The 15000-nt window shown below is 46.4% G+C and overlaps 1 protein-coding gene across 1 annotated transcript in view; it reads right to left on the bottom strand.

The window, feature by feature from the left end:
- Positions 1–15000, bottom strand: part of LOC115142226 (metabotropic glutamate receptor 5-like) — a 130238-nt gene that overhangs the window by 24153 nt on the left and 91085 nt on the right. Inside the window, exons 7-8 of the mRNA XM_065000518.1 lie at positions 919–1040; positions 636–760 (exon numbers count right to left, since the gene is read on the bottom strand). Of these exons, the coding sequence (XP_064856590.1) occupies positions 636–760; positions 919–1040 (247 nt within the window). The remainder of the gene's footprint in view (positions 1–635; positions 761–918; positions 1041–15000) is intronic.

A 15000-nucleotide genomic window follows, 5' to 3' on the forward strand; every position in this document is an offset into this window, starting at 1 on the left:
TATTACTCATGTGGCTGAATGGAAGCAAGTCCCCCACAGCAATGTTCCAACATCTAGTGGAAAACCTTCCCAGAAGAGTGGAGGCTGTTATAGCAGCAAAGGGAGGACCAACTTCATATTAATGCCCATGATTTTGTAATGAGATGTTCGAATTGCATGTGTCCACATACTTTTGGTCATGTAGTGTACATGGGATGAGATCATCACAGCCAGTGTCCTATTGAGACACACACACATATACACACACACGCACACACACACACGCACACACACACACACGCACACACACACACGCACACACATGCACGCACACACACGCACGCACACACACACACACACGCACGCACACACACACGCACGCACAAACAAACAAACATATACACACACACACAAACATACACACACACACATATACACACACGCACGCACAAACATATACACACACGCACACACAAACATATACACACACACACGCACACACAAACATATACACACACACACACACACATATACACATATACACACACACACACACACACACGCACAAACACACACACACACAAACATGCATACACACACACACACACACACACACACACACACACACACACACACACACACACACACACACGCACCGGCCAGGTGAGTCTCCGTTCTCGTCAAACAGGATGCCCTCTCCAGACACGCCTGTGAAGTTCGTCTTCATCAGGAAGTCCAGCAGTGTAGCGCCATCTATTGGTCTCATTGCGTCACACAGTCCCTGGATCACAATCATCATCATCATCATCATTATCACTATCATCATCATCAACATTATCATCCTCATCATCCTCACCATCATCCTCTTCATCCTCACCATCCTATATCAACAATAATAGTGACAGTAGGTTGTGTTTATTCCAGTCCAGTAGCACCCACCTGATAGCCTGGGCACAGTGAGCGCTGCATGTTATGGAGCCCATAGGCCATGGAGTAGATGGCATTGATCACAAAGCCCATCTTAGTGTCCTGGGCATACTGCTGTCGCAATGACTCCCGCTCTGGGAGAGAACCAGAGAGGAGAAAGACAGAAAAAGAGAGGATGGGAAGATGGAGGGAGGGAGGGAAGTACGGAAGGAAGGGGAAGAGATGGAGGGAGGGAGGGGGAGATGGAGGGAGGGGAAGAGATGGAGGGAGGGAGGGGGAGATGGATGGAGAGGGAGAGATGGAGGGAAGGGAAGAGATGGAGGGAGGGAGGGGAGATGGATGGAGAGGGAGAGATGGAGGGAGGGGAAGAGATGGAGGGAGGGAGGGGGAGATGGATGGAGGGGAAGAGATGGAGGGAGGGGAAGAGATGGAGGGATGGAGGGGGAGATGGATGGAGGGGAAGAGATGGAGGGAGGGAGGGGGAGATGGATGGAGAGGGAGTGATGGAGGGAAGGGAAGAGATGGAGGGAGGAGGAGGGGGAGATGGAGGGAGGGGAAGAGATGGAGGGAGGGAGGGGGAGATGGATGGAGGGGAAGAGATGGAGGGAGGGGAAGAGATGGAGGGAGGGAGGGGGAGATGGATGGAGAGGGAGAGATGGAGGGAAGGGAAGAGATGGAGGGAGGGAGGGGGAGATGGAGGGAGGGGAAGAGATGGAGGGAGGGAGGGGGAGATGGATGGAGAGGGAGAGATGGAGGGAAGGGAAGAGATGGAGGGAGGGGAAGAGATGGATGGAGGGGAAGAGATGGAGGGAGGGGAAGAGATGGAGGGAGGGGAAGAGATGGATGGAGGGGAAGAGATGGAGGGAGGGGAAGAGATGGATGGAGGGGAAGAGATGGAGGGAGGGGAAGAGATGGATGGAGGGGAAGAGATGGATGGAGGGGGAGAGATGGAGGAAAGGGAAGAGATGGATGGAGGGGAAGAGATGGAGGGAGGGGAAGACATGGAGGGAGGGGAAGAGATGGATGGAGGGGAAGAGATGGATGGAGGGGAAGAGATGGAGGGAGGGGAAGAGATGGAGGGAGAGGGAGAGATGGAGGGAGGGGAAGAGATGGAGGGAGGGAGGGGAGATGGAGGGAGGGGAAGAGATGGAGGGAGGGAGGGGGAGATGGATGGAGAGGGAGAGATGGAGGGAAGGGAAGAGATGGAGGGAGGGGAAGAGATGGATGGAGGGGAAGAGATGGAGGGAGGGAAGAGATGGAGGGAGGGGAAGAGATGGATGGAGGGGAAGAGATGGAGGGAGGGGAAGAGATGGATGGAGGGGAAGAGATGGAGGGAGGGGAAGAGATGGATGGAGGGGAAGAGATGGATAGGGTGGGAGAGATGGAGGAAAGGGAAGAGATGGATGGAGGGGAAGAGATGGAGGGAGGGGAAGACATGGAGGGAGGGGAAGAGATGGATGGAGGGGAAGAGATGGATGGAGGGGAAGAGATGGAGGGAGGGGAAGAGATGGAGGGAGAGGGAGAGATGGAGGGAGGGAGGGGGAGATGGAGGGAGGGGAAGAGATGGATGGAGGGGAAGAGATGGATGGAGGGGAAGAGATGGAGGGAGGGGAAGAGATGGAGGGAGAGGGAGAGATGGAGGGAGGGGGAGATGGAGGGAGGGGAAGAGATGGAGGGAAGGGAAGAGATGGAGGGAGGGGAAGAGATGGATGGAGGGGAAGAGATGGAGGGAGGGAGGGAGGTACAGAAGGAAAGGGAAGATGATGGGAGGGAGGGGGGTGATGTAGGGAGAAGGATTAGGATGGAGGGAGGGAGAAAGAAAGAGACCAATTAGAACAACCTGTATCTAATATTATGAAACACCGCCTGCTTTTTGGTAATAATAAAATGTGTCTCCACATTATACCTTGAGCTAAAGGTACATTGGAACGGGAAAACACGTTTTCTCTATTCGGGAAACGATCTCTTCATAAATATCTTTATTTTCCTGCGGTATGGGACAGTGGCATCTATGCTCTTGGCTTCTAACGAAGATCTTCATTCAACCGGCCAGTGGGATTGTTTTTTGTGAGGGTGAGACAACCGTGACGTTTTACCAAATGTATACACTTTCCTGGTCCGGATATGTTTACACTTCAAGGATGTCCGTACATGATGCATTTTCGACCTCCAGAGGTGGTCAGGAATATCTAATCACAATCAGTTAACAATGCATCTTTTGACCTGTCGACAAATGTGGGCACAATCAGAATGTGGACAGGATCAGGACAACAGACGCATGTTAGAACCAGGTATAAACGGGGCTTCTGTCTCATCTTGTTCAGTTCATTACACTTCCCCCTTTTTCATTAGAATACATGAGTCCCTTTGAAGCAATCACACCGGCAGTTTTACATATGAATGGTGAAAGATGAAGAGAGAGAGAGAGAGAGAGAGAGAGAGAGAGAGAGAGAGAGAGAGAGAGAGAGGAGAGAGCGAGGAGAGAGCGAGAGAGAGAGGAGAGAGAGGTGAGAGAGGAGAGAGAGAGGAGAGAGAGAGAGAGAGAGGGGCGAGAGAGAGAGAGAGAGAGAGGTGAGAGAGAGTGGCGAGAGAGAGAGAGAGAGGTGAGAGGAGAGAGAGGAGAGAGAGAGAGAGAGAGAGAGAGAGAGAGAGAGAGGAGAGGAGAGAGAGAGAGGTGAGAGGAGAGAGAGAGAGAGAGAGAGAGGAGAGAGGAGAGAGAGAGAGAGAGGAGAGAGAGAGAGGAGAGAGAGAGAAAGAGAGAGAGAGAGGAGAGAGAGAGACAAACCACGACCAACAACATTGGACACTCTATGGAACAAAAAGCCTTCACTATATCATCCTGGAATATCCAAGGCCTGAGGTCATCTGCCTTTGGCCTAAAGAGCAGAAACCCAGACTTCACCAAAGAAATCAGTAATACAGACATTGTCATCCTGCAAGAAACCTGGTATAGAGGAGACGGACCCACTGGTTGCCCTCTAGGTTACAGAGAGCTGGTAGTCCCATCCACCAAACTACCAGGTGTGAAACAGGGAAGGGCCTCAGGGGGGATGCTAATTTGGTATAGAGCAGACCTAACTCACTCCATTAAATTAATCAAAACAGGAACATTCTACATTTGGCTAGAAATTCAAAAGGAAATGATCCTAACAGAGAAAAATGTCCTCCTGTGTGCTACCTACATCCCCCCACTAGAATCCCCATACTTTAATGAAGACAGCTTCTCCATCCTGGAGGGGGAAATCAATCATTTCCAGGCCCAGGGACATGTACTAGTCTGTGGCGACCTAAATGCCAGAACCGGACAAGAACCTGACACCCTCAGCACACAGGGGGACAAACACCTGCCTGGAGGTGACAGCATTCCCTCCCCCATATGCTCCCCTAGACACAACTATGACAACATAACCAACAAAAACGGGTCACAACTCCTGCAGCTCTGTCGCACGCTGGGTATGTACATAGTCAATGGTAGGCTTCGAGGGGACTCCTATGGTAGGTACACCTATAGCTCATCTCTTGGCAGTAGTACTGTAGACTACTTTATCACTAACCTCAACCCAGAGTCTCTCAGAGCGTTCACAGTCAGCCCACTGACACCCCTATCAGACCACAGCAAAATCACAGTCTACTTAAACAGAGCAATACTCAATCATGAGGCATCAAAGCCAAAGGAACTGAGTAACATTAAGAAATGCTATAGATGGAAGGAATGCAGTTTGGAAACCTACCAAAAAACAATTAGGCAACAACAAATTCAATCCCTTTTAGACAATTTCCTGGGTAAAACGTTCCACTGTAATAGTGAAGGTGTAAACTTGGCAGTAGAAAATCTTAACAGTATATTTGACCTCTCAGCTTCCCTATCAAATCTAAAAATCTCAAATAGAAAACCGAAGAAAATTAACAATAATGACAAATGGTTTGATGAAGAATGCAAAAATCTAAGAAAGAAATTGAGAAACCTGTCCAACCAAAAACATAGAGACCCGGAAAACCTGAGTCTACGCCTTCACTATGGTGAATCACTAAAACAATACAGAAATACACTACGGAAAAAGAAGGAACAGCATGTCAGAAATCAGCTCAATGTAATTGAAGAATCCATAGACTCTAACCACTTCTGGGAAAATTGGAAAACACTAAACAAACAACAACACCAAGAATTATCTATCCAAAATGGAGATGTATGGGTAAACCACTTCTCCAAAATGGAGATGTCTGGGTAAACCACTTCTCCAAAATGGAGATGTCTGGGTAAACCACTTCTCCAAAATGGAGATGTATGGGTAAACCACTTCTCCAAAATGGAGATGTATGGGTAAACCACTTCTCCAAAATGGAGATGTCTGGGTAAACCACTTCTCCAAAATGGAGATGTATGGGTAAACCACTTCTCCAAAATGGAGATGTCTGGGTAAACCACTTCTCCAAAATGGAGATGTCTGGGTAAACCACTTCTCCAAAATGGAGATGTATGGGTAAACCACTTCTCCAAAATGGAGATGTATGGGTAAACCACTTCTCCAAAATGGAGATGTATGGGTAAACCACTTCTCCAAAATGGAGATGTCTGGGTAAACCACTTCTCCAAAATGGAGATGTCTGGGTAAACCACTTCTCCAAAATGGAGATGTATGGGTAAACCACTTCTCCAAAATGGAGATGTCTGGGTAAACCACTTCTCCAAAATGGAGATGTCTGGGTAAACCACTTCTCCAAAATGGAGATGTCTGGGTAAACCACTTCTCCAAAATGGAGATGTATGGGTAAACCACTTCTCCAAAATGGAGATGTCTGGGTAAACCACTTCTCCAAAATGGAGATGTATGGGTAAACCACTTCTCCAAAATGGAGATGTCTGGGTAAACCACTTCTCCAAAATGGAGATGTCTGGGTAAACCACTTCTCCAAAATGGAGATGTCTGGGTAAACCACTTCTCCAAAATGGAGATGTCTGGGTAAACCACTTCTCCAAAATGGAGATGTATGGGTAAACCACTTCTCCAAAATGGAGATGTCTGGGTAAACCACTTCTCCAAAATGGAGATGTCTGGGTAAACCACTTCTCCAAAATGGAGATGTCTGGGTAAACCACTTCTCCAAAATGGAGATGTCTGGGTAAACCACTTCTCCAAAATGGAGATGTATGGGTAAACCACTTCTCCAAAATGGAGATGTCTGGGTAAACCACTTCTCCAAAATGGAGATGTCTGGGTAAACCACTTCTCCAAAATGGAGATGTCTGGGTAAACCACTTCTCCAAAATGGAGATGTATGGGTAAACCACTTCTCCAAAATGGAGATGTCTGGGTAAACCACTTCTCCAAAATGGAGATGTCTGGGTAAACCACTTCTCCAAAATGGAGATGTCTGGGTAAACCACTTCTCCAAAATGGAGATGTCTGGGTAAACCACTTCTCCAAAATGGAGATGTCTGGGTAAACCACTTCTCCAAAATGGAGATGTATGGGTAAACCACTTCTCCAAAATGGAGATGTCTGGGTAAACCACTTCTCCAAAATGGAGATGTCTGGGTAAACCACTTCTCCAAAATGGAGATGTCTGGGTAAACCACTTCTCCAAAATGGAGATGTATGGGTAAACCACTTCTCCAAAATGGAGATGTCTGGGTAAACCACTTCTCCAAAATGGAGATGTCTGGGTAAACCACTTCTCCAAAATGGAGATGTCTGGGTAAACCACTTCTCCAAAATGGAGATGTCTGGGTAAACCACTTCTCCAAAATGGAGATGTCTGGGTAAACCACTTCTCCAAAATGGAGATGTATGGGTAAACCACTTCTCCAAAATGGAGATGTCTGGGTAAACCACTTCTCCAAAATGGAGATGTCTGGGTAAACCACTTCTCCAAAATGGAGATGTCTGGGTAAACCACTTCTATTGTTTATTTCACTTTATATATTCACTTTATATATTATCTACCTCACTTGCTTTGGCAATGTTAACACATGTTTCCCATGCCAATAAAGCCCTTGAATTGAATTGAATTGAGAGAGGAGAGAGAGAGACCCCTACCAGACCACTGCACCACCAAGGAGCCCCAGGCCCCCTCAATGCCACACCAGACCCAGCGCACCCCACAGACCCCACCCACCACGAGAGCATCACCACTTCCATCGGCTTAGCCAGACTGGCCCGGGCCCAGCCTACTACCCCGCACCAGACCACCACCCCTACCAGACCAGAGAGGAAGCCCCACGGCCCAGAACTGGCCCTCCTCCACTCCACAGGGCCCAACAGCAGGACCGGCGCAGCTACGCAGAGGTCGTCAGAGGACAGGAGAACCCTGTAGGATTAAGTGAGATTAAACAGCTCCTCCAATACATCTGCACTAAACTGCACTAAACACACACACACACACACACACGCACGCACACACACACACACACACACACACACACACACACACACACACACACACACACACACACACACACAGTCAGCATGTGGAACATTCCGTGCCTAAACTCATCAACATATCAGTCAGCATGTGGAACATTCAGGGCCTAAACTCATCAACCTATCAGTTAGCATGTGGAACATTCAGGGCCTAAACTCATCAACCTATCAGTCAGCATGTGGAACATTCAGGGCCTAAACTCATCAACCTATCAGTCAGCATGTGGAACATTCAGGGCCTAAACTCATCAACCTATCAGTCAGCATGTGGAACATTCAGGGCCTAAACTCATCAACCTATCAGTCAGCATGTGGAACATTCAGGGCCTAAACTCATCAACCTATCAGTCAGCATGTGGAACATTCAGGGCCTAAACTCATCAACCTATCAGTCAGCATGTGGAACATTCAGGGCCTAAACTCATCAACCTATCAGTCAGCATGTGGAACATTCAGGGCCTAAACTCATCAACCTATCAGTCAGCATGTGGAACATTCAGGGCCTAAACTCATCAACCTATCAGTCAGCATGTGGAACATTCAGGGCCTAAACTCATCAACCTATCAGTCAGCATGTGGAACATTCAGGGCCTAAACTCATCAACCTATAAATCAGCATGTGGAACATTCAGGGCCTAAACTCATCAACCCATCAGTTAGCATGTGGAACATTCAGGGCCTAAACTCATCAACCTATCAGTCAGCATGTGGAACATTCAGGGCCTAAACTCATCAACCTATCAGTCAGCATGTGGAACATTCAGGGCCTAAACTCATCAACCTATCAGTCAGCATGTGGAACATTCAGGGCCTAAACTCATCAACCTATCAGTCAGCATGTGGAACATTCAGGGCCTAAACTCATCAACCTATCAGTCAGCATGTGGAACATTCAGGGCCTAAACTCATCAACCTATCAGTCAGCATGTGGAACATTCAGGGCCTAAACTCATCAACCTATCAGTCAGCATGTGGAACATTCAGGGCCTAAACTCATCAACCTATCAGTCAGCATGTGGAACATTCAGGGCCTAAACTCATCAACCTATCAGTCAGCATGTGGAACATTCAGGGCCTAAACTCATCAACCTATCAGTCAGCATGTGGAACATTCAGGGCCTAAACTCATCAACCTATAAATCAGCATGTGGAACATTCAGGGCCTAAACTCATCAACCCATCAGTTAGCATGTGGAACATTCAGGGCCTAAACTCATCAACCTATCAGTCAGCATGTGGAACATTCAGGGCCTAAACTCATCAACCTATCAGTCAGCATGTGGAACATTCAGGGCCTAAACTCATCAACCTATCAGTCAGCATGTGGAACATTCAGGGCCTAAACTCATCAACCTATCAGTCAGCATGTGGAACATTCAGGGCCTAAACTCATCAACCTATCAGTCAGCATGTGGAACATTCAGGGCCTAAACTCATCAACCTATCAGTCAGCATGTGGAACATTCAGGGCCTAAACTCATCAACCTATCAGTCAGCATGTGGAACATTCAGGGCCTAAACTCATCAACCTATCAGTCAGCATGTGGAACATTCAGGGCCTAAACTCATCAACCTATCAGTCAGCATGTGGAACATTCAGGGCCTAAACTCATCAACCTATCAGTCAGCATGTGGAACATTCAGGGCCTAAACTCATCAACCTATCAGTCAGCATGTGGAACATTCAGGGCCTAAACTCATCAACCTATCAGTCAGCATGTGGAACATTCAGGGCCTAAACTCATCAACCTATAAATCAGCATGTGGAACATTCAGGGCCTAAACTCATCAACCCATCAGTTAGCATGTGGAACATTCAGGGCCTAAACTCATCAACCTATCAGTCAGCATGTGGAACATTCAGGGCCTAAACTCATCAACCTATCAGTCAGCATGTGGAACATTCAGGGCCTAAACTCATCAACCTATCAGTCAGCATGTGGAACATTCAGGGCCTAAACTCATCAACCTATCAGTCAGCATGTGGAACATTCAGGGCCTAAACTCATAAACCTATCAGTCAGCATGTGGAACATTCAGGGCCTAAACTCATCAACCTATCAGTCAGCATGTGGAACATTCAGGGCCTAAACTCATCAACCTATCAGTCAGCATGTGGAACATTCAGGGCCTAAACTCATCAACCTATCAGTCAGCATGTGGAACATTCAGGGCCTAAACTCATCAACCTATCAGTCAGCATGTGGAACATTCAGGGCCTAAACTCATCAACCTATCAGTCAGCATGTGGAACATTCAGGGCCTAAACTCATCAACCTATCAGTCAGCATGTGGAACATTCAGGGCCTAAACTCATCAACCTATCAGTCAGCATGTGGAACATTCAGGGCCTAAACTCATCAACCTATCAGTCAGCATGTGGAACATTCAGGGCCTAAACTCATCAACCTATCAGTCAGCATGTGGAACATTCAGGGCCTAAACTCATCAACCTATCAGTCAGCATGTGGAACATTCAGGGCCTAAACTCATCAACCTATAAGTCAGCATGTGGAACATTCAGGGCCTAAACTCATCAACCCATCAGTTAGCATGTGGAACATTCAGGGCCTAAACTCATCAACCTATCAGTCAGCAAGTGGAACATTCAGGGCCTAAACTCATCAACCTATCAGTCAGCATGTGGAACATTCAGGTTCTAAACTCATCAACCTATCAGTCAGCATGTGGAACATTCAGGACCTAAACTCTTCAACCTATCAGTCAGCATGTGGAACATTCAGGGCCTAAACTCATCAACCTATCAGTGAGCATGTGGAACATTCAGGGCCTAAACTGATCAACCTATCAGTCAGCATGTGGAACATTCAGGGCCTAAACTCATCAACCTATCAGTCAGCATGTGGAACATTCAGGGCCTAAACTCATCAACCCATCAGTTAGCATGTGGAACATTCCAGGCCTAAACTCATCAACCTATCAGTCAGCATGTGGAACATTCAGGGCCTAAACTCAACCTATCAGTGAGCATGTGGAACAGTCAGGGCCTAAACTCATCAACCTATCAGTCAGCATGTGGAACATTCAGGGCCTAAACTCATCAACCTATCAGTGTGCATGAGGAACATTCAGGGCCTAAACTCATCAACCTATCAGTGAGCATGTGGAACATTCAGGGCCTAAACTCATAAACCTATCAGTTAGCATGTGGAACATTCAGGGCCTAAACTCATCAACCTATCAGTCAGCATGTGGAACATTCAGGGCCTAAACTCATCAACCTATCAGTGAGCATGTGGAACATTCAGGGCCTAAACTCATCAACCTATCAGTGTGCATGAGGAACATTCAGGGCCTAAACTCATCAACCTATCAGTGAGCATGTGGAACATTCAGGGCCTAAACTCATAAACCTATCAGTTAGCATGTGGAACATTCAGGGCCTAAACTCATCAACCTATAAGTCAGCATGTGGAACATTCAGGGCCTAAACTCATCAACCCATCAGTTAGCATGTGGAACATTCAGGGCCTAAACTCATCAACCTATCAGTCAGCAAGTGGAACATTCAGGGCCTAAACTCATCAACCTATCAGTCAGCATGTGGAACATTCAGGTTCTAAACTCATCAACCTATCAGTCAGCATGTGGAACATTCAGGACCTAAACTCTTCAACCTATCAGTCAGCATGTGGAACATTCAGGGCCTAAACTCATCAACCTATCAGTGAGCATGTGGAACATTCAGGGCCTAAACTGATCAACCTATCAGTCAGCATGTGGAACATTCAGGGCCTAAACTCATCAACCTATCAGTCAGCATGTGGAACATTCAGGGCCTAAACTCATCAACCTATCAGTGTGCATGAGGAACATTCAGGGCCTAAACTCATCAACCTATCAGTGAGCATGTGGAACATTCAGGGCCTAAACTCATAAACCTATCAGTTAGCATGTGGAACATTCAGGGCCTAAACTCATCAACCTATCAGTCAGCATGTGGAACATTCAGGGCCTAAACTCATCAACCTTTGGACTGAAGAGTTTAGCACTGGAGTTCAACAAAAACCTTAAAGATGTTGACGTCATCATTCTGCAGGAGACATGGTGTAAGTTTGACACAGAAACACAGCTCTGTCAATAGAGGCAGAGACTCTGGAGGACTGATCATTTGGTACAAATCCGAACTACAACATCTAATTGAAAAAATAACCCCCTCAGAATCCCAATATTACTCAGAGGATATCTCCCCCCTCAGAATCCCCATATTACTCAGAGGAGATCTCCCCCCTCAGAATCCCCATATTACTCAGAGGAGATCTCCCCCCTCAGAATCCCCATATTACTCAGAGGAGATCCCCCCCCCCCTCAGAATCCCCATATTACTCAGAGGAGATCCCCTCCCCCCCTCAGAATCCCCATATTACTCAGAGGAGATCTCCCCCTCAGAATCCCCATATTACTCAGAGGAGATCCCCCCCCTCAGAATCCCCATATTACTCAGAGGAGATCCCCCTCAGAATCCCCATATTACTCAGAGGAGATCCCCCAGAATCCCCATATTACTCAGAGGAGATCCCCCAGAATCCCCATATTACTCAGAGGAGATCCCCCCTCAGAATCCCCATATTACTCAGAGGAGATCCCCCCTCAGAATCCCCATATTACTCAGAGGAGATCCCCCCCAGAATCCCCATATTACTCAGAGGAGATCTTCCCCACCCTTGAGGAAGAGACGTGCCATTTCCAGGCCCAGGGAAATGCGCTCATCTGTGGGGACACAAATGCACAGGAACACTACCTGATCTAACGAGCACACGAGGGGACAGCTTTATTACAGGCCATAGTGTCTCTAACTGTCTTCATCTCCCCCATAGAAACAACAGTGACAGACCACACGAGGGGACAGCTTTATAACAGGCCATAGTGTCTCTGTCTTCATCTCCCCCATAGAAACAACAGTGACAGACCACACAAGGGGACAGCTTTATAACAGGCCATAGTGTCTCTAACTGTCTTCATCTCCCCCATAGAAACAACAGTGACAGACCACACGAGGGGACAGCTTTATTACAGGCCATAGTGTCTCTAACTGTCTTCATCTCCCCCATAGAAACAACAGTGACAGACCACACGAGGGGACAGCTTTATAACAGGCCATAGTGTCTCTGTCTTCATCTCCCCCATAGAAACAACAGTGACAGACCACACGAGGGGACAGCTTTATAACAGGCCATAGTGTCTCTAACTGTCTTCATCTCCCCCATAGAAACAACAGTGACAGACCACACGATGGGACAGGGACAGCTTTAGTAACAGGCCATACAGGCCATACTGTCTCTAACTGTCTTCATCTCCCCCATAGAAACAACAGTGACAGACCACACAAGGGGACAGCTTTATAACAGGCCATAGTGTCTCTAACTGTCTTCATCTCCCCCATAGAAACAACAGTGACAGACCACACGAGGGGACAGCTTTATAACAGGCCATAGTGTCTCTAACTGTCTTCATCTCCCCCATAGAAACAACAGTGACAGCACCGTCAACAACAACGGAAGGGATCTGTTGCAGGTCTGTAGAAGCCTGGGTCTATACTTTGGTCTATACTTTGGTCTATACTTTGGTCTATACTTTGGTCTATACTTTGTCAATGGTAGGTTACTACCTACTGCTCACCTCTTGGCCACAGACCATATGATTACAGACATTGACCCTTTCTCTCCCAGCTCATTCACTATTGCTTGACAGTGAACACCTCTGTCTGATCACAGCCAAATTACGTTGTTCCTCAAAAGAACAGACATGGAAACAACCACACATTCACAGCCCAGTCAGCTGTACAACATCAGACATTCACAGCCCAGTCAGCTGTACAACATCAGATATTCACAGCCCAGTCAGCTGTACAACATCAGACATTCACAGCCCAGTCAGCTGTACAACATCAGACATTCACAGCCCAGTCAGCTGTACAACACCAGACATTCACAGCCCAGTCAGCTGTACAACATCAGACATTCACAGCCCAGTAAGCTGTACAACATCAGACATTCACAGCCCAGTCAGCTGTACAACATCAGATATTCACAGCCCAGTCAGCTGTACAACATCAGACATTCACAGCCCAGTCAGCTGGTCAACATCAGTCATTCATACAGATGGGCCCAAAACAGCACAGAAGAAAACCAGAAAGCAACCTGGAACCAAAATATCCAGACACTCTTAGATAACTTTCTGGATTCCACATTCACTCACAGTGAAGAAGGCATCAATCTAACAGTAAAAAACAAACTATATATTCAGGCAAACAGCAAAAGAAGCACAATTGAAATTGATTAAAAAAACTAAACAAGATGACAACTGGTTTTGATGCAGATTGTAAAATTATAAGGAAAAAACTTAGAACACCTCCAGACCCAAATAATGGTGAATTACGCCTTCATTACTGTGAGACTTTAAAACTCTATAAACGTAACACTCAGAACCATAAAAGCACAGGACCTGATGGCATCCTAAATGAGATGCTCAAACTCACTAGTGCAAAATATCAATTGGCTATATTAAAACTGTTTAATTTGATCCTGAGTGTAGGTTATTTCCCTGACATCTGGAATCAAGGACTCATAACCCCAATCTTTAAGAACGGAGACAAATGTGACCCTAACAATTCCAGAGGCATTTGTGTGAACAGTAACCTGGGGGAGGTTTTCTGTAGTATTATAAATGTAAGAGTTCTCAACTTCCTTAATAAGCACAATGTCTTGAGTAAAAGACTAATTGGATTTATACCAAAACATCGCACAACTAATCATATTTACACCCTACACACCCTGATAGATAAACATGTCCACCAAAATAATACCAAAACATCGCACAACTGATCATATTTACACCCTACACACCCTGATAGATAAACATGTCCACCAAAATAATACCAAAATATACGCTTGCTTTATCGACTTCCAAAAGCATTTGATTCTATTTGGAATACAGGACTGTTCTACAAAGTTATTGAAAGTGGTGTAGGGGGTAAAACATATGACATAATTACATCAATATATCCTGGCAATATATACATTGATGTTGGTGTTAGTCTCCACAATTCAGAAGTTAAATGCCTACTCTTCGCAGACGACCTATGCCTGCTGTCACCCACAGCACATGGCCTACAGCAGAGCCTGGACCTGCTAGAGCAGTACTGCCAGACCTGGGCCCTGGCCTACAGCAGAGCCTGGACCTGCTAGAGCAGTACTGCCAGACCTGGGCCCTGGCAGTAAGTAAACCCCAAAAATACTAAAATAATGATTTTCCAGAGAAGATACAGATCTCAGGGAATTAGACCAACGTTCTCAATTGGTACAAAGTATATAGAGTACTGCACACACTACAATTACTTAGGTTTAAAAATAAGCTCAGCTGGACACCTTAATGAGGCAGTGAATGAACAGAGAGAGAAAGCACGCAGGGCATTCTACGCCATTAAAAAGCTAATCCAAATTGAAATACCTATATTTGGCTAAAACTGATTGAATATGTCATTGAACCAATTGCACTTTATGGCAGCGAGGTGTGGGGTCCACTTGCAAAACGAGATTTCATCAAATGGGACAAACACCCCATTGAAACCCTGCATGCAGAGTTCTGTAAGATTGTCCTACATGTCCAGAGGAAAACTACAAACAATGCATGCAGGGCAGAATTAGGCCAA

This window comes from Oncorhynchus nerka, linkage group LG14, assembly GCF_034236695.1.
Source record: "Oncorhynchus nerka isolate Pitt River linkage group LG14, Oner_Uvic_2.0, whole genome shotgun sequence".
Lineage (NCBI taxonomy): Eukaryota > Metazoa > Chordata > Actinopteri > Salmoniformes > Salmonidae > Oncorhynchus > Oncorhynchus nerka.